Source organism: Episyrphus balteatus, chromosome 3, assembly GCF_945859705.1.
Source record: "Episyrphus balteatus chromosome 3, idEpiBalt1.1, whole genome shotgun sequence".
Taxonomy (NCBI): Eukaryota; Metazoa; Arthropoda; class Insecta; order Diptera; family Syrphidae; genus Episyrphus; species Episyrphus balteatus.
This window is the reverse complement of record NC_079136.1, coordinates 71843331-71863211: the sequence shown is the minus strand read 5'-3', so window position 1 is coordinate 71863211 and position 19881 is coordinate 71843331. Positions and strand designations below refer to the sequence as shown.

Below are 19881 nucleotides of genomic sequence, written 5' to 3'. Positions count from 1 at the left end.
GAAAGAATGGTAATTGAACTCAGATTTTTGAAAAAAAAAAAATTATTGAAAAAATTTTAACATGTCGTTTTTTAAACTTGGTCGCAATATAAAATGCATTAATTTTCAATTTTTTTTGGCCGCATTTATTATGATTTCAAATTATAAAAGGAAATGTCAATATGTATTACGGTTTATGAAAACAATTAAAAAGCATTTCATTTTCGAAGAACTTTTTTAATAAAAGTTTTGAAAAAAAATGTAACTTATTTTTTTTTTTTTTAAGTTCAACATCTAAACATAAAATTATTTTTTATTCATTTAATAACCCTTACTGTTGAAAGTTAAATAGCTAAAATTTAAAGTTCCTATTTACCACAGTCTTTGAGAAAATTAATTATTTCAATGCAAAAATTCAGTTTTAATAAAAAAAAAACCATTGAAATTTAAGTAATTTTTCATTTTTTTTTTTTTTCAAAGTGTGATATATTTTACCTTTTTTGCTTCGAAATTAAACTGATAATATTTATGGCAAACATTTTTTTTTAAATAAATTCATATTTTATTAGAAAAACTTTGGAAAAAAGTCATTTTAAATTTTTCTAATAACATTTTTTTTAATTCTGAGTTTGAGGACCATTTTTTCAAAAAGTCTTGATTAAATTTAGTGGATTTAAATTTAAGAGATAAGAATGAGCTTCTGGCTTTTTAAAAATGTATTTTAAAATATTGTAGGTGTTGCCGTTGTTTTCAAAATATTTTTTTTGTGTTTGAGGTCAGAATGTTAGAAAATTGCATTTATCGCTTAAACGATGGAAGATTGTCCCTTACTGCCTTTTATATATTATCCTTAAATTACCTAGAGAATCTTTTGCTATCATTTGTTTTATGAAATTTAAGAAAAAAAATGGTTTTGTTAAAAAAAAAATTAATTTTAATTTTAAAAAACAATACGACAACACCGGCAATTTTTAATCTAAAGACTTTAAAGTATTTTTAATTACCTACGTTTGAAAAAAAAATCGTCAAAATCAGAGCTGTTCGGCCGGGTTCCCTAATAATTTGCTTTAGTTACTCTACTATAATAATAAAATCTAAAAAAAAAATAGTATAAAATTACCCCAAAAATGTGAAAAATTAAAATATCTAAGAAAATAGATCTCCTAGGAAGCAACTAGTTTGATTTTTAGGCGTAGTGAACCCAAACGCATTAGATTCGATAAGAAAATTGATGGAAAATCTTAACAAACAGTTAAAATAAGCAACATTTAAAAATAAGTACGAAATTACCCCCAAAATGTGGAAAACTAAAATATTACAAAAAATAGAGCTCTTAGAAAAAAATGAATGCAATTTCTAGGTTTACTGACCCTAAATACATGAAGTTTAATATAAATTTTTCTGGAAAATTTTAATAAACGCTCAAAATAAGAAAAACTTAAAATTAATATGAATATTTCCCCAAATATGAAAAATTGAATACATATTTCAAAAACTAGAGCTGCTAGAAAGAAAACAATATTATTTTTGAGCTAACTGAACCCAAATCTATAAAATGTGGAAAATTTAAAAAAGTTGAAAATTGTTGGCCAGTGTAATAAATCGATACATAAAAACAAAGTTTCAATAAAATTCATTACTTCGTTTTTTTTTTTTAAATTGATTTTTTTTTTTTAAATAATTTCAACTTTTTTTCATTCAAGTTACTTAACAATTTTCTCTCAAAACTCTTTCATATTGGTCACAACGCAAGTATATATGTACCTACCGTTAATTGAATTAAATTTTTATAAAGTATAAAATATGATGCTATTTCATTTTTTCTTAGTTTAAAACCTCAATCTTGAATATAAGGTCAATGGAACTTAAAATATATGCTTTTTAAGCCAACAACTTCGAGATTTTGTTTGAGTTTTCAAATGATTCAAACTAACAAAAAAAAATAAAAATAAAAATAAAAAAGGAATTCTAAAAAAAAAATTAAAATTGTAATTTTAAAAAGCCAATAATGGGTTCTTGTTGTTGGATATCCAAGATAAAGGTCCTAAGACTCAGGGCAGGGAAAATGATTTGATCCGTTTTTGAAGTAGGTACGTCACAAGGATGAAACTTCTGCACCATGTATGTAAGACTTAATTACATAAAAAAAAATAACAAAATAATTCTTGACCGCGGAACGTCCCAGTTCCAAACAAAATTGCCCATTCTGCTTTGGAACAAATGATTTGTGTGAAATTCTAAATGGTCGTTTGTTTTGTTTTTAATTTTTCCTTAGAAAAGATATCTCTCATATTGGAATATACCTAATCAAAAAAGGATATAGCAATACCTATCGATAAAAAAAATTCAAGTCCTAGTTTGGTTTATTCATTAAAAAGTTTTTTTTTTTCTAAAATTAATGTGACTTTTTTTTTATGTTTTAATTCGAAAAAAATCAAATTACTTTATTATTAAAATTAATTTTTAAACGGCTCTTAAAAATTTAAAGTATTATGTTTTTCTTCAAATTTCCGTTAAAGATATCAAATGACGTTCTTTTTTCGAAATAATTTTCATTTAGTGCGTTTTTTAAATTTATTTTTGAATTTCTTTTTAAACAACCTAGACTGATGTCACTTTTTTTTCAATAAAACTATTTAATATTATACATATGCAAATGTATTATTAACAAATCTAAGGACTTTTAAACATAAATTCACCTGACCTTAGTCGGAGCTGATGTATTCTTTTATACAAATGGGAATTTAAAATAAAATGTCCTACCCAATCTATTTCTAAAAATATAATATACCTACCTATTAAAAAATGAAAAAAACTAAAATTGACTTCAAAACTGTTTTTAAAAGTTACAAACATAAAATACTTTCCTTTACTATACGGCGACCATGATTGTGCGGGTGGGTAGATGGTATAAAAAAAAACATGCCCATACGAAGCCATATTAGTGGAAACAGCACGAAGTCACGTGTTAATGTTCGTTTAATTTGTCTCGTTTGCCACCTGAGGATTTATATGTCTTTTCGACTGAAAATTGCAATTTTCTTTTACATAGACCCCCACACTCTTCTAAAACTCTGGTGATATTTTTCTTAAAGATGAAAAGTAAGCTATTCTTATGTTTTCTGGTTCGTACTTGAAATTATACAAGTAAGTCCTTGGCTTTTATCAAAGAAATACAAAAATAAAATATCTCACCAGTAGAGGATTTGTACATAAGAGGGCCAAGTTTTTAGTTGAAGAAAGATAAGTGTAGGATGTTAAAGGTTTTAAAATGTTATCTATTTATTGGCAATGACTTAAACGATTTTAATGAAATTTCATCGATTTGATTTTTAAAGTGAATTAATTTATTATTTTCTTGGAGACGGCAATTACGATTTTGATGAAATTTACTAATTTTCAAAGTTTTTTTTTATGTGCGCAACGAAATTTTTTCGAGGACCAATTCATGGTTCGAGGTAACCAAAATTTAGTTTCACAAAAGTTTAAAATAGCTATTTTGATATTGGAAGATTTTTAAATCAATCCAGCCCTGAAAATTATGCAACAACTTTACAACTTTCCCCAGGGGCATGACTCCTGTGGCTTGTTGTCTGTTTCCTTAGAAGTGAAGATTTTCTTTAAAATAATTTTGCACTCAAGTTGGTTTGCAGAAGTAATTGTTTTCATATTACACAAAAACCCTACCCACACTACCGACTTATGCACAGTTGGATACCCAACTCATTGCGCTTGATCTCAAACAGCAGTACCTATAGCTACCTGATGATGCACGTGTACCAAGTAGTTGATTGTGCACCAATGACAGGAGACAGGACAGGACCATTATACCTACAGAGCAGGACTCCACGTGAGATAGGTAAGGTAACTCTAACTATACAGAAAGAGAGATATAGAATGTTGAATTCCAGAAAAGTAATTAATGGAATAACAAAATTGTCCAACTAATGAGAACACAAGCAGTGTCACAATAATACCCAACTACTCTCTTTGCTCCTTTTAATGTCTGTGTTGGGGATTAAAATCAAACCAGAAAATGATGTTGGAGTGGCTGACGGTGGGATAGCAAAATTCTTTCACGAATGACATTTGAAAGCTTATGTGGAGAGATGATTTTGCATTCATCAACATTATTACGCAACAGGGCACATGTAGTAGAGATATTTTATGCACCTCTCCTACGCAATAATTGTGTTTTTACTTTGTTTTTGAATATCAAGTTGAAGAATCTTCTCTTTGATAAACAATGTAATAAGTACCTAGTTCTTTTGAAAGCCATAGGCTGTTTTTATGTACTTTAGTGGAAGAAAAAAGGAAGTTTTTTGCTGGAAATTAAAATATCTAACTTTGTCGAATAGTCTAAGGGTCTACAACACATGCAAATACAAAAAAAGTTCATACAGAATTATAAGGAAGAGAAATATTTTAAGTATTTGGGTATGTTGTAAGATTATATTCGGCTTAATTGGCAAAGGACACAGAAATCAATAGGTAGGTTAGATATTGAACTGCTTATGAATTTCAATTTCGATAACGATAAATTATTTGTTATCCTTTAATGAATCAAGAGTTATCTATAGCAGAATTGAAATGGTAGATGCGAATATGAAGAAGCAATCTTAAGATCTGAACCTATAAGCCGATTTGAATATAATTTTAAGGCATGATATGAGGTATTTAGAATAATAGTTGATCAAGTCTATTTATCCATAAATCAATGTTTTAAGTCATATAAATTAACTCAGGTCTCATAAAGCTATTGTTCTGTTTTACAACATTTTTATCGTGAATGCTTGATAACATATAGAAAAAAAAAAAAACGACTACATGAAACAAAAAAACTTGGGACAGCTGTGTTTGATGTTATAACAAGAAAAAGAATTAACTTTTGAAAAAAAAATGTGTTGTTTTGAAGTTATTGGTGGTTAGCCTACTTGCCCCTGGAGCCAACTATCCCCATTTACCTTGATATTTATTGCAAAAATTTGGACGCTTTGATAGTTTTTTTTTCCAAGCTTAAGTCCGCTTTTTAATTGCGATATAGGTACTATAGGGCAAGTTTAGGATTCGTAAAAAAATCGAACTCGAGATAACAATCAGACATGACATTACGATGATATAGAGAATGTTAAAAAAGTGGGTCCCCCAATTATGTCTGTTTCTATCTCACACTGCAGCCTATAAACTACTAATATAATTTGCTTCAAACTTAGTAGTAAAGAGTTTTTAGTGATTCGCTAGAGGGGAAATTGAAATTTTTTTTCGGACCAAATTAACGGTACCTACCTACTTGCCATATGACTAAAATGGAAAAGGTTATTTTTCTCAAAAACGACAACTAAAGTCCTACTAAAAAAAAAAAAAAAAAATTGAACCATTATGATCGGTACCTGCCATAAAACCGTTCACTTGATTTCTGACTTTCTCATAAACGACTCAGCCGATTTCAGGGAACATTTTTGAATATAAGCGCTTAACTAGCCATAATACATATTAAAATGTCTAAAAATTTTCAAAATTTTCAGTTTTTGATTTTTTTAAAAAATTAAAAATTTTTTTTTTTTGAAAAACCAAGTTTTTGAAAACAGGTTGATATTTATTTCCGAAATTTTGTTTTTATGTATCAAATAATATTTTCTTAAGATATGGGTTCCAAATTTTTTTTTTGAAATTTTTTCGGTTCCTACAATTTTGAAAAAAAAAAAATTCAAAAACTTCTGTATAATACGAGTAACTAAACTGCATACTCAGTTTGAAAAACTTAAATCATTGCAAAGGGTGTTTTCGTTGTTTTAAAAACAATTTTTCATTCATTTTTTGCAGTTCCTAAAAAATCAATGACAAAATTGAATTAATTTTTTGTTTTATGAACGCTATATAAGAGACTTTAACATTCTAAGCAACTTTTAGCATAAGAGCAAGTACGTGCGACCCAGTGGTGTATTTTATTTTATGTTGACATATCTGAAACGAAAGCTTTTGTAAAGCTAAAAATGTATACAACTATTTATGTGATTTTTCAATAAATGTTTTTAAATTAATAGTTTAAAAAAAAATTACGTAATTAATCATTATTTTCTTTTCAAGTTTTTCTTAAATATTTTGAGCCGAACACGGAAAAAAAAAATTAAATTAAATTACAATATAGCAATTTTTGTATTCAACACAGCCAACATTATAGTGTTTTATTTTTACACAATTTTTTTAATTTCCAAAATGTATGCTTTGCAAAATTGTCTGTCTTCCGGTGTCAGTTTCCCAAAAAAAAAAAAAAATATTTTAGATAATAATACAAAAAAGTACGTATACGCCAAAGTGAACAAAGCACATATATCTGTGAATCTTGTAGCCACACACACCACAAATAAGTACAAGTAAGTGGCTATATTGCAAAATGCTTTAAATAAGAAACAAATCAAATTAAATTTATCTACTTAACAAAATATTAATAGGTAATATTTATTTTTATTTAAGAAAATAGGCCGTCCGAAATTTATGTAATCGAATTTTATGAAATAAAAAAAAATTAATGTCAAACCTTCAGTTTTCTCTTAATTAAATGAACATCTTTGATATAAATCGAACAGAGCAATATTTTGTTATTTTTAAATTCTTATTTCATCTTTGCAACTCAAAAACTTTCGATCTACCTAACTGCTTAGAAGTTATTAACACGCTGTTATCTTAACAACCCCCGCATGAAATAGAATATTGTATAGAATGTACTAAGCCAAAAGCCAGCCATCTTAAGGTTAGAAAGTTGTTTATATTGTGTGGTTTCAATGACTGGCATTATCGTACCTATTTTCTGAAAATACAAAACAAAGCTGTTTAAAAACAAAAATGGAAGTTTTGGGTATGTAATACTCTGCTGTTCTGATAGGATAGTCTTCTTTAAGGCTTTTATAATATTCTTGTGAAGTTTTTTTTTTTGTGTATTTTTTTATCCATACAGAAAGTAGATTGGTAAAAAAACTTTTTTACAAGTGTGTTAATAAATTTTTGATGAGTTATTTAAAATTGGTTGTGGAAAATTACTTTCGTTAAAATTTTTGAAGAAGAAACTTAAAAATGCATAGCTTGTCATTTTGGATTAATCCACTGATTGAAAACATCAAAAGAGACACTTCTTGGAAAAATAGAGCTATTGGGATGAGGGTGAGGGATGTTGAGGATCAAATTATATATTTATCATGGAGATATAAAAATTTAACAAATCCTTGTTTTGGATGTTTTTGGTTTTAAAAAAAATTAAACATAGTAGTAAATTGTTGAAGATGAAAGAGTTATCTTACTAACTATTTCATAAAGCTTGTCTATACTTCAAATAAATAAATACCTAATCAAAAATGAAATAGAAAGTTTAATTTAATGTGTCTACTTTCAGGAGTTTTTTTTTCAAAACCTTCATTATTGATGGTTTTAACAAAATCTTTTTGATAAATATTCAATGTTGATGTAGATTCAATTTATTTTCCCCAAATCATCAAACATTCGACACATAAGTAATTTAGGTATTCCATAAAAAAGCAAAGCTCAAAATACAGAACGAATGAGAGAGAGGATATAAAAAAGATTAATAAATTATTTGGCACTAAGAACTGTTTTCTAAGCTCATACACACTCACACAAATTCGTATATATAGAATTTGAATTTAAATTCATTTCAGTCATTTAAAATAAACGACACTCAACTTCACACCTAATTCGTTACGAAAAAAGCTTTAAAAAAGAATAAAATCCCTATTTTTATATGCCTCTCTCTGTCGTTGTTACACCAGCTGAACAGGTGAGAAAAATTGCTAAAAAATTGATACAAATGCTAAAATTTTTATTCGTTGTTAAAGTTGGATGTTCATGTTTTCTATCATTTATTTCATGTGTCCTATCTGGATGTGTTGGAAAAAAGGTGCAAAGTTCTATTCGTTAGTGTTTTTGTTGACATTTTTGAATTTAGTTTGCATATTTCATATATTTTTTTTTTATCATTCATTCGGGATAGTGTTTTAGAAGACAACTCTGGTGATTAAACAAAACAAAATTGTGTGGTCCATTAATGTATTATGCTTTAAAAAAATTGAAGCAATCGTACTAGGTCCAGAGGAACTAAGTCAACTCAAGGGTTCTCTATTAATGAGAACTTAATGAATTGTTTGTTATTTGAACTTGGAAATAGTAAAATTATAGTGCAAAATTGTCTTACAACCATTTCTGAAAAACCATCCATTTTTTTCCAAAAAACTTTAGGAAACTCCGCACTGCTAGCGGAGACCAATTGAAATTAAAATTTTCTTCGATGTACCTAATATACCTAATAGCTTTTATTAAAAATTCCAAAAATTTTAAAACTACAAAAATTTGCAAAAACCTTCGCAAAATTTATTTATCATTCAATTTACTATTTGCCAACATTCGCGATCGCTGCAAACGGCATTCACTCAAACTATGCAATCGATATTGCATTTCTGGCTGAACGACTTTTTCATGTAATTTCTTCCGAATTTCTTGTAATGATTGAAGCACTGCAGTACCATCTGTATTGACCGCTTCACCTTCAGCACATTCAGGACATTGTTGTGCAAAGACAATATTGTCCAGTTTCGTCGGTTGTTCCACTATTTTCTCAATATTTCGAACAACATAATGACCAGGTCGTATTTTTGGGTCCTTTCTTTGCAAAATGTAAACTCTTGCAACAATCTGATTCAAACGTTTTTCAAGAATTTGGAAAAATTCTTTAACATTCATCATATTTACTTTGGAATGATCTCCTAAAAGATTTTGCATTGGACTTGCATCGGTTCGACATAGCAAGAATATGTTTTGAATTTCTTTAAAATATCCTGCTAAGGTCTTATCACAATTGTTTCTCTTTTCTTCGTATGCAAGATTAGTTTTTAGTTGAGCACGTAACTTTTCCTCCAAATCAATTATTGATTCAATTTGGTGATCTAGTGTGTTTTTGTTTCTAGTTCGTAGGCCTTCAATTTGCTGATAGAGATCGTTCAAACTTGTATTTAGCATTGTGATATGGAAGTTCTTTTCATTGGCATAATTGAAATACGAGTAATAAAGACTTTCTTGCTGTTGGAAGTTGTCAATCACTTTATCAATAGTTTGTGTATTTGAGTGCTGAAGGATCCTATCCAATACACTTTCGTACAATCGAATTTTTTTGCCATGGGCTTTTTTGAAAAGATCACGCCGTTTGTATTCCCTTGGTTCGAGGTCGCATAAATCACGTTTTTGATCTTTTTTCGACAAAAAATCAAAGTTTTCGTTGTCTTGCGCGGTTTTTCTTGTGATACCTTGCATTTCAACTTTTCTAACCTCTCGATCGTTAGCTTCTTTTTTATTAATTGCAATTATTTTCTCATAAACATTTATTCCATTTTCAAAAGTTAATTGTGCATGTTCAATCAGATCATTCAGATATTTATTATCACTTTTCAGCTGTTGAATCATCTTACTGTAAAGATCGTTAAAGAATTCCCTAAAATTGATCATCCGGACAACATCTTCTCGAAGAAGTTGACTTGAAGCAGCAATGTTACACTCTCGTTTTATTCCAACATCAAGTTGATTTTCTAAAATTTCTTTTGTTCGACGAACTTTCAAAACATGAGCTTGATGCTGGTTATCGGGAATTGTCTTTCTATTGAGATCATAGATTGACTTGTTTACTCGCTTGAATTTGTGACTTGATTTTTTTATTATCAGCTGTTAGTTTTTCTTGACAAGAAACATGACATTTTATGTTTTTAAGACGATTATCATTTTGACGGAGATGTGTTAGACCATTGGCTACCCATAATTGAGCTCTAATATCGGCTTTTTCAGCTTTTAAAAGTTCAATGTTCTTTAGGCAGCTAGCTTTACCGATGGATTCTTTGCGACTTGTATATTTTGTACTTATAATTTTTTTATATTTTCTTTGTTGTCTGATAAGCTCACGTTGATGGTTAAGATAAGTTTGAGTTAGGTTTTGACGATTTTTTTTGAGTTCGTCATTCATTTTTAAGGATTTATGAATGTTTTCTAGATAAAGTTTTTAAATTAAATTTCAGAAAAGTCAATTCTAATTTGAAAGATAAAATTTAGTAATGAGTTCTCGATAAATCGATCGAACAGTATTTATAAGCTGTGTTCCTTTGGAAATATTTATCTACTTTTTAGTACTTAAAGCTGCTTTGAACTACTTTTTCAATATAGCAAAGTAGTTCAAAGTAGTTTTAAGTACTAAAAAGTAGATAAATATTTCCAAAGGAACGCAGCTATAAATGATGTAAGTTAGAATTAGTTTAAGGACTTTTCTAGGCTTTGTTTTGTTCCAGTTTATACCGAATGGTTACTTTATATTAGTAGAGTTAAAATAGTAGAAAAAATCATGCCTGATTTACAATATTGCGAGACGAGAACGGGATGAGATTTTTTCTTGGTCATTTAAATCGTAAGCCATTTGGTAATTTTGAGGTTTTTTTTTTTTTGGGAAATTATTTGGCCAAACATGGAAAAATAGATATCAATTTTACTCTCGCGCTCTTGTCTCGTCGTCTAGCAATATATTGTGAATCAACATTAGAACAAAAAATTGTAAACCTCATGAAATTTGGCAAAAAGTTTGCTTTGGGAATAAGAATTAAGGATCAAAAGAGTCTGTAAAAAAAATTGGTTTCAAGAATGTTTTTAAACGGAAAAGAGAGGGAGGGGATGATGTTCAACGAAAAAGTTACAAAAATTGTTTGTGGAATATAGTAATAATAATAATACGCATATTTTTAGTTTATTTTTAGATGCTGAACCTACTTACACCTTAAAAGTTATTGGCTATTCAATGCAAGATTGCTTTTTTTACTACAACAGGTAAAATATAACCGATACCCATGTAAAATGAAACATAATGAATTGATGAAATTCAGGATGAAGGCTTAAGATAAAGCAGGTACAAAGGATCTACCTATAAAGTTTTAGAAATATTATTGGTGAAAGGATGTTTTTTAAGCACTGAGTTATGTGTAAGAATGGTTTCATAAAAGCAGACATAGATTTTTTTAGTTTTTAAAATTTGTGAAAAAGTTTCATTTGTAATAATAAAATATGAATCTAAGGAATTAAAAATATTGAGTGAAAGGGGAAAGAATAAATACCATTCAAACTGTGACAAAAATAATACCCCAATGAAAATTAGTAAAAATGCAGTTTATACAAATATTTTACGTGTAAATATGTTTTTTTTTGCAAAAAAATAAGGAAAATTAGCGATAAGTCCGCTAAAATCAATGGTATAAAAAGTACCATTAGGAAATTTATTTAAAATGTGGTCTTTGTCATGTAAATTAAGAATGAAATACCTAAGTGTATATATATTTTTTTTTTTCATCTGAAAGAGTGTTTTTTTTTTTTAGGTGTTGAAAAAATTTCGCTTTATAGCTAAAACAAAGTAGACCCTATGGAAAAAATCTTCAGTGTCTATACTAATTGCATGTTTGAAAAGAGTGTTTTTTTTTTTAAGTAATTGGAAAAATTTCTTTTTATGTGTCTTACCAAGTTGTAATTATATGGTACAACGTGGGCCATTCCAGACATAAAATTCTGCATTTTATCCTAATTTCGCGAAGTTTTCCCTGGTTTGTACATATATAGGCCCTCAAAATACAATCATTATAGTTTTAAACATACTTTTTTTTTAAGATAAATGCGCAAGAAAACTGCTTGTTAGATATCATTTTGTAAGAATCAAAACCGCAAGAGCCAAGAACACAAGGTGTTTTAATTAATTTCAAAGTATAAATGAAGACCTTTACCCAGAAAAGCCTGATTCTGGCATTCCTTTCGAACTATTACTCGATTGATGCGGTGGCAATTATGATATACCTAAGGCTTTCCAAAGAAGCTATTAAACCTTCAATTTACGATAATTTTCTTCTAAATCGGTACAATCTACTCAAAGTTCACATACAAAAATAAACTAAAAAAAAGTACTACAAACCTCTGTTCTCTGTCAACTTTGATGGCTTTGTTTTTTTTTTTTCATTCATAAAACTCCCAGGCTAACAAAAAATAAAGAACAACCAAAAAACACATCTGTTTGAATCGACATTCTCCATTTAACACAAATTACTTCACGTGTTCCATGCTGATGTCGATGTAGAAGAGGATGGAGGCGTATAAGAATGATATGGTATGCCGCTCAATGCCATTTATCAACATTTTTATCTCGGCCCATCATCCAAAAATTTTTCATCAATATCACCATAATCATCACCATCAGGACATCATTGCCAATGAGAAAAGAATATTTCATTGAAACACATATTTCCCGCATCAAAGTTCAAGAAAAATCACTTGTTTTTCCAACAGCCTCCCCCCCAAAAACCATACACGCGGAACAAACAATTTTTTTTTTTTTTTTTTTTTTGATAGGGGCGGACGAGAGTATATCGAGGAAGTAAATATCTGAACAAAAAGAAATTTCTACAATGACATGAAAAAGTTTTTTATTCTTCTTTTTCTTCTTTTTTGTGGGTGCCACTGTTTAGTTCGTTGTCTTCGTGGAAAAAAAAGAAAACAATTCGAGGAACCCTTTCTTCTCTGATGTGAGCAGAAGGATCATCATCATCATCCAATAATAGTCGTGTCGTAGTCCTCGAGTCGGCATCATATTGTCATCGACCGACAAACCCTTGTTTTTGGGCAATGTTCCTTGACAATGGTGATGTGAAAATGTGAAAAATGTGTTTTCGAAAAGGATAAGTGTAATTTTGTATCCATTTACAGCCCATCATGAAAGTTCATACCATCAGAGAGATGGCGAGATGTTAGAGTTAGAAGTGGTTGTGTGTAGTAGATGCGTCTTCGATAATGTTAAACCTTTTTCCGACAGTTTTCACACACACACACACACACACACACACACACACACACACACACACACACACACACAGACGAGACTTTTTCTATATCTTGTGTATAGGCATTATACCAATGTGTAGATATGTATGTTATTCTTAAAGCCGATAATAGCTTTAAGGATTGTTTTTGATCCTTACAATAATAGTAAGTTGTTAAGTACTGATTTTTTTAAGTGTTTTTTGGATTCAGGTGTTTTATGAGGGTGTATTTTTTTTAAGGGTTAGTTAAAAACTTTTGGGGTAATTGAAAGAGTTCGTGTGCGGTAACACACTTGAATGAAAGGTTTTCATTTTGGATAGTTAAGGGTTACCTTAAGTATAGATTAGAGGCAACAGATTGAAACGAATAAAGTTGTTAGACACCTTGACTTTTTTGATCTTTTGTTTGATAGTGGAGTGTTGGAAATTTTGTTATTTCGGTTGTTTGTTTATTGCCCAAAATGATGAAAAAGTGATTTAAATGTTTTTAAGAAGTTCGGGCTATAGGTATACAACTTGCAAAAAATCTAGCAATTTTATACCAAAACTCAACAGCATTTTAACATTTTCTTCAAAATTAAAAAAAATTAAAGTCAGGTAAATATCTTTTACGAATAACTCTTTTCCTTACAAATTATTTACTTATTCTACAAAATTCTGTGCATATGATCCAATTTTCAAAAAGCATTTGCCATACCTACAAACAATAATAGCAAAATTAAATGTTTTCTTTTTTTTTTCGTGGAGTTAAATCATCATCTTTTTAAAAGAAGGGTTATGTCTTGAAGATGAGAGAAGGCACTTTATATATTTTGTCACTGATTTCACCGGAGACATTCATTTCACTTAGTTATTTTTTTATTTTTTGTTTATTCTTTGTTCTAAGCACACACAACAACAACTCTTGGGTTATTCGTTTTTATAAAAAAAGAAAATATTCGTTTAGAAAGGAGAGAGTGAATACATTGACATATTATATTTTTTCCTCCCCCAACATAATAAAATGGCTTAAAAGCAAAACAAGAGGTGATTTATTTATTTTTGAAATTTTTGTCTTTCTTACTTTTCTTTGCTAAAAGTTCAAGAATGGAAAAAGAAAATAAAAACAAGTCATTCAATTAGGTTTTTTTCTTTTGTTTTTTTTTTTCAAATCAGAAACAATATCCATTTAAAAATAAATAAAAAAAAGAATGAAGAGAAAATAATGTGTCAAACCTTTCACACTATCTCCTAATAATTTTTCGCATATGGAAATGCTTCTGTTATAACAGAAACCAGGTATCTAATCAGTCTATAATAATATTTGAGGTGAAAGGGTGTTTTTTTTAAGAAATAATCAAAATTCGCGATAAGTCCGAAAAGATAAATGTTATAAAAGGTACCTACCTTTACGAAATTTATAAAAATATGTTGTCTTTGCCATGGGAATTACGAATAACATATCTAAACCTATACATTTTTTTCATGTGAAAGGGTGATTTCTGAGTTGTAAAGTGGGTTTAATGCAAAATTTATACGGTGCGACACTGAAAATACACCCGACGAACTACATAGTGAAGTCTGTTCGTATGGTCGAATAACCCTCCATTTTTTTTTAATTTACAAAAAACCATTTTTACAGACTTTACGATGTAATCTATCAATATCTCAGTCATTTTTCTAACAACTCTCAATATGTTATATGTTTTTGGAAAGAAGATTTCCAGACCTTTTGAATGATGTATAGAAGTCTATTGTTTAAACAAATTAGGTGTAGGTTTTTATCCTATAAACCTTGAAAAAGTTTTTTCTCAATTTTTTCAACTTTACCCAATTTGTTTTTGGAAACTAAACCAAACAAAAAAATAAAGTAAGGTTTTATTCTGAAAGAATATACATTTAAGCACAAATTGGCGTATTTTTTTTTTTTTTTTGAATTTGACCAAAACTGCGGAATCTATGCTACTTTTTCGTAAATAGAAAATGTGGCTTTTCATGATATGAATTGCAAGCTGCACAATAGGGTGTTCGTTATTTTAAAAAAATCAGAATTTCTATGCTCCTAGGATGTTATATGGTTGGAAATAAACTAAAAAAAATATTCCCCAAGTTTCAAGTCTCTAACTTAATTCTAACCCGTGCCGCCAAGCGGTTGAAGTTTCTTATGGGAATAACATGGGGTCTCTTGGACCTTGTTCGATCAATCTTAAATTCCAGCCAAACCATTTGTTCAAAAAATTTAAAACTTTACAGGCTCAAATTTAATAAGTGTAGCTATCATGTGAACATTTTTCATATTTTTAATTGTTATTATTTTAGAGATTCAGCTTGCTAAAAAAGTCATTTTTTCAGACTTTTTCAAAAATCGCAAAAAAATTAAAAAACATACATTTTTATTCACAAATAAGCGTAGTATATATATTTAAAATTTATATTTAATTCAAAGAATCTAAAGTGTCTACGAATATCATGGTTGAAAGGGTGTTTTTTTTTATTGATAAAGAATTAATGTGCCAACCTAATGAATTTGGAAAGAAACCAAGAATAAAGAGTTTTAATAAAATAATTTTGCTGAAAGGATATTTTTTTGAAAGAGACAGTAAATTTTGTAAAAAGTCACAAAAAGCCAATTATATTTATTTGGGCTCTTGTGAAAATAGGCTATAAATGTTTTGTCATATAGTTAGCTATACAGGAGTTTTTAATTTGTTTTAGAACTATAATATTTGTTTCTCAAAAATGTATACAAACAAAAAAAAACAATGGTGTTGTGCCGTTGTTGAAGAAATTTGAAATTTTTTGCGTTATGTTTTTCTTCTGACGGTGAATCTGTTTTTTTTGTTTTCAAAATTTCTTTAAAACAGTTTGCTACCAACTATTTCTAACGAAGTTTTAAAAATATATTACAAGTTTAATTGCTTTGAGGACTTTTTATGTTGTTAATAATTTTCATATTTTACTCAAAAATCCTGTTTTTTAACATTTTTTAGAATCAGATATAATAATGTATTATACTAATTTGAAATTATTAAAGTTAAATGTTAAATGTTTTAGTATTTAAGAGTTATAACTTCAGTTCAAACAGGCACTTTCATTTAATTTAATTTTTTTTTTCATTTCTTTTGTTAAATTTTTAATTCATTAACTATACAATTTAAACTTAGTTGAATAAACAAACTTTAAGCAGGAAATATCTCAACAGTCTTACAATTATTAAAAATAAAATTCACACAAACTTGACTGTTATCTATATGCTGGCATTAAAGATATAGTCTAGTCTACCCATTCTAACTACTCTGATAACCACAATTTTCCCATTGCTTTTAACGTTTTTGTTGAGACAATTTTCTTTGTTTTCTTCTTCAATCCTATAAGGGTATGTACATATGCCATTTGGGAATAAAATGTGTGTTCTCTTGGTATACACATCTTTTCAGAATACATTGTATTAAATGTAAAATGACTTGGAAATAACACATATAGATAAAAGTAATCACATCTTGAAAGATATACCATTAACATATCCGATATTCTATAGATACAGTTATAATTTTTTTTTTTTGCAAAAAGTAGACATGTGTATCGTATCCTTGTGGTTGCAATTAATACACAAATTTTTCCATTAAATTGACAACATGAATTCTCTATCTTTTGAGGTATAAAACAAAATCAAAACATTTAAAGATAAAATGATTAAGGACTTGAAAAATATTCGAAAAGAATCCTTCACGTTTTTAATATTCGAACGCAAAAATTACCAAAAATATAAAAGCAAATGAATTAATTCAAAATTAATGCCAATTTGAAATGATAACCTTTCCTCAACAAAAACAGCAATTCTTAAAAGAGAAAAAGGGGTAAAGGAAAAACTTCGCAAAGCATATTGCAAAAGACGAACGGTCGGTCTTGGTGGTGATGGTGTAAAAACTTAAGCGGCGGCGGCGGGCGGCAGGTTTTGGATCAATCAAAAACCATGGATTTGTTGTAAAATATTTAAATGACGATTTTAATACAAAGATGGTTGGATATGGTTACGTTGGAGTATTGTGAGAATTCTTAAATTAGTCTTTTTGATAGGACGATGTTGGTGGTGGTTATAATCAAACAGAAAAGTAGGTAGGTATAGTTGCGGACAATCTTTGTTTGTCTTGGTAAAGAAGAAACTTTGTTTGAAATTTTAATGAAATTCAAAATTAATCTACATAATAAAAGATTTAGTTTGTGGAAAAACGAAAATTAATTGAAATCCATTGCACATTGAGAATGAGATTATATAAATCTGACGCACTTATAAATAATTTCATTATTTTTTTTTATTTTTGAAATTTGTAATTATTTTCGATTAAATACTAAATTATATTTTATTCAGTGAATTTAAGATTTTGGGAACACTTAATGGAGCCTTACAGGGTCATAAGGTAAGGACTGGAAATATGGACTACGTGGGTGGCCTGTTGGGACCATGATGCGGGTAATATGGACCACCACAGTAGAGGGCAATATGAACCATGCAAATCATGTAAAATAGAAGATGTTGTTAACAAAGAGTATAATCAAAGATATGAGGTTAAAATTTGTATGGCTGTTTAATAGTCTTAAAAACTATATTTATGGTAGCGAGGACTCAACCCATGAGACCATCGCCGGCGATGAAAAAAGATACTAAATTTCTGTATTCTTCTAAGAGCTTTTTAGAAGCTCATTTTGCGAATTAAAAAGTATTTACTTATGGATTTTTTGACTTTATGTCAAAGAACACAACAATGGCTTACATATTGTTCCATTTTGTTTTTAACTTTGATTTTCATTTTTCGATATCTATGCAGTATAATAATGCATACATAAATGTGCATCAATGTGCGCATAGAAGCGTCAGGTGCATTATTCACGTAATTGATTGTGTGAGGCGGGTATCCATAATGAGCTAATATGCGGTATTTGCATATGAATAATTGTTGGCAAAATGGATCAAAGTGATTGCCATTGATATGTTAATATTATCATAAATTTATGGACATTATACATAAATATATGGACGAGATAATAATTTTGATTATCTTGCGACTAAATTATAATTGTTGTCAAAGTGTCTTTAATTACTGTGATTCAAAGGCCGATTATAAGGGGAAACAAGAAACCCAATGACTTTTCAGGGAAACTGTTTGGGCTTTAATTATAACATTTTTAAGCACAGTGGAAAGGACACAAATAACTGGGTATTGTTTCACTTCATTTAGCACTTTTTGTTGTAAATATACGTAGGTATCTGTAAATCCAAATAAATAATAATCATTTCTGCAGTTGTAAATTTTTTTGAACAAAAATATTTGAACTCCATTGTTTTACTTTTTGTTTAATTTCGTAATTACGTGTTTATATTCGAAGATATAATTATAAAAAAAATCATTTTCTTACCACACTTTTCAGTCGTAAACAAACTTACCTGCAAAGAAATTAAAAAAGAATTGATTAATTTAACAAAAAGATAAATAGATACTTGATTTTTTTTTAAATTAAAAATAAATTAATTTTGTTTAAATAGATTAACTTTTACTCTTCTAAGGCCCAATTTATTGAAGCTCCATTAAATTTAAAATCGTCACTAAAAAAAGAAATTTCAAAATTAAAAACAAAATTTATTTATTCAGTCTCTTTAAAGTATTTTTTACTTGCGATATAGGTACTATAGGGCAAGTTTAGGATTCGTAAAAAAAATCGAACTCGAGATAACAATTTTACATGACATTGCGATGATGGAGAATGCCAAAAAAGTGGGTCCGGCAATTCTGTCTGTCTGTCTGTCTGTCTGTCTGTCTGTCTGTCTGTGTGTCTGTCTCTATCTGGAGCTGCAGCCTAAACGAGTGAAGTGATTTTCTTCAAACTTGGTAATTAGCAGTTTTTGGTGATTCCCTAGAGGGGAAATTGAAATTTTTTTTTTTATGACCAAAACTAACGGTACCTGCCATATAACGGAAATAGAAAAGTTAATTTTTTTCAAAAACGGCTCTAACGATTTTGATTAAATTTTTGTGTGTAGTACTTCACATAAGAGCCAACTTTTTAAATAAAAAAAATAATTTTTGTACCGTTATTAACGGTACCTGTCATAGAACGGTTTTTTTCGTTTCTGAATATCTCGTACAACATTAACCCGATTTAAATGAAAATTTTTATACAAACGTGTGTAAGTAAAGATAATATTAAAAATTTAGAAAATTTTCAAAAAACGCAATTTTGGATTTTTAAAAAATATTTCAAAATTTTTTTTTGAAAAATCAATTTTTTGAAAACGGATCAATGAAAAATTTTGAAATTTAGTTTTTATGTGTAAATTAATTATTTCTTCAAAATGGCATACCAACTTTTTTTTTGAAAAATGTTAAAAAATTTGTATACATAAAAAATTATTTTTTTAAAAAACGGCTCCTACAATTTTCGAAAATTTTTTTCTAAAAATACCTTTTTATACAAGAAATAAAATGGCATATTTGTTTTTTTTTTTTAAGATAATTTAAAACGGAGTTTAATTAATTATAAAAACAGATTTAATTTTTTTATACTACTTATGAAATTTCTTCAAAATATCAAATTTTAAATTTCTTGAATAAAAAGCTTTAACATTATAGTTACTTTAAGCATAAGAGCAAGTACGTGCGACCCCAGTCGTGCAATTTATTTTTTTTAAGTTTGACATCATTAACTGATTGGGCATTAAATTTCAAAGTCCTTTTAGTTAAAACTACAAATACGACCTTTTAAGTGCGATTTTTAGAGCAAATGGAGGTTTTAAACAGGATTTCTATTTGTTCACTCTCCGTTTGCGGAAACATATAGTCCAGACTAGGATATTTTTGTAGACTAAACAGAAATTTTTGATATCTATGGGTGTGAGGGTTAAATGGACAACACTTTATCTAAGATTTTTAATAGATAGAAAATTCAGAGAAAATAAAGCATTTCTTATTCACTTTGCGCAGAAGAGCACATCTAGATCTTCTTCGGAATATCTTCTCCACTTACAAAAAAAAAAAAC

General features: G+C 28.5%; 2 protein-coding genes across 3 annotated transcripts in view; both read right to left on the bottom strand.

Moving 5' to 3' along the window:
- Positions 1-19881, bottom strand: part of LOC129915307 (immunoglobulin superfamily member 10) — a 454480-nt gene that overhangs the window by 198262 nt on the left and 236337 nt on the right. The gene's annotated exons all lie outside the window — the stretch shown is intronic.
- LOC129915308 (coiled-coil domain-containing protein 63) lies at positions 8279-10082 on the bottom strand. Its single transcript, XM_055994796.1, is given in 2 exon segments — positions 8279-9670; positions 9672-10082. Coding segments are annotated over 2 exon segments (1635 nt in total). The 5' UTR covers positions 9995-10082; the 3' UTR covers positions 8279-8358.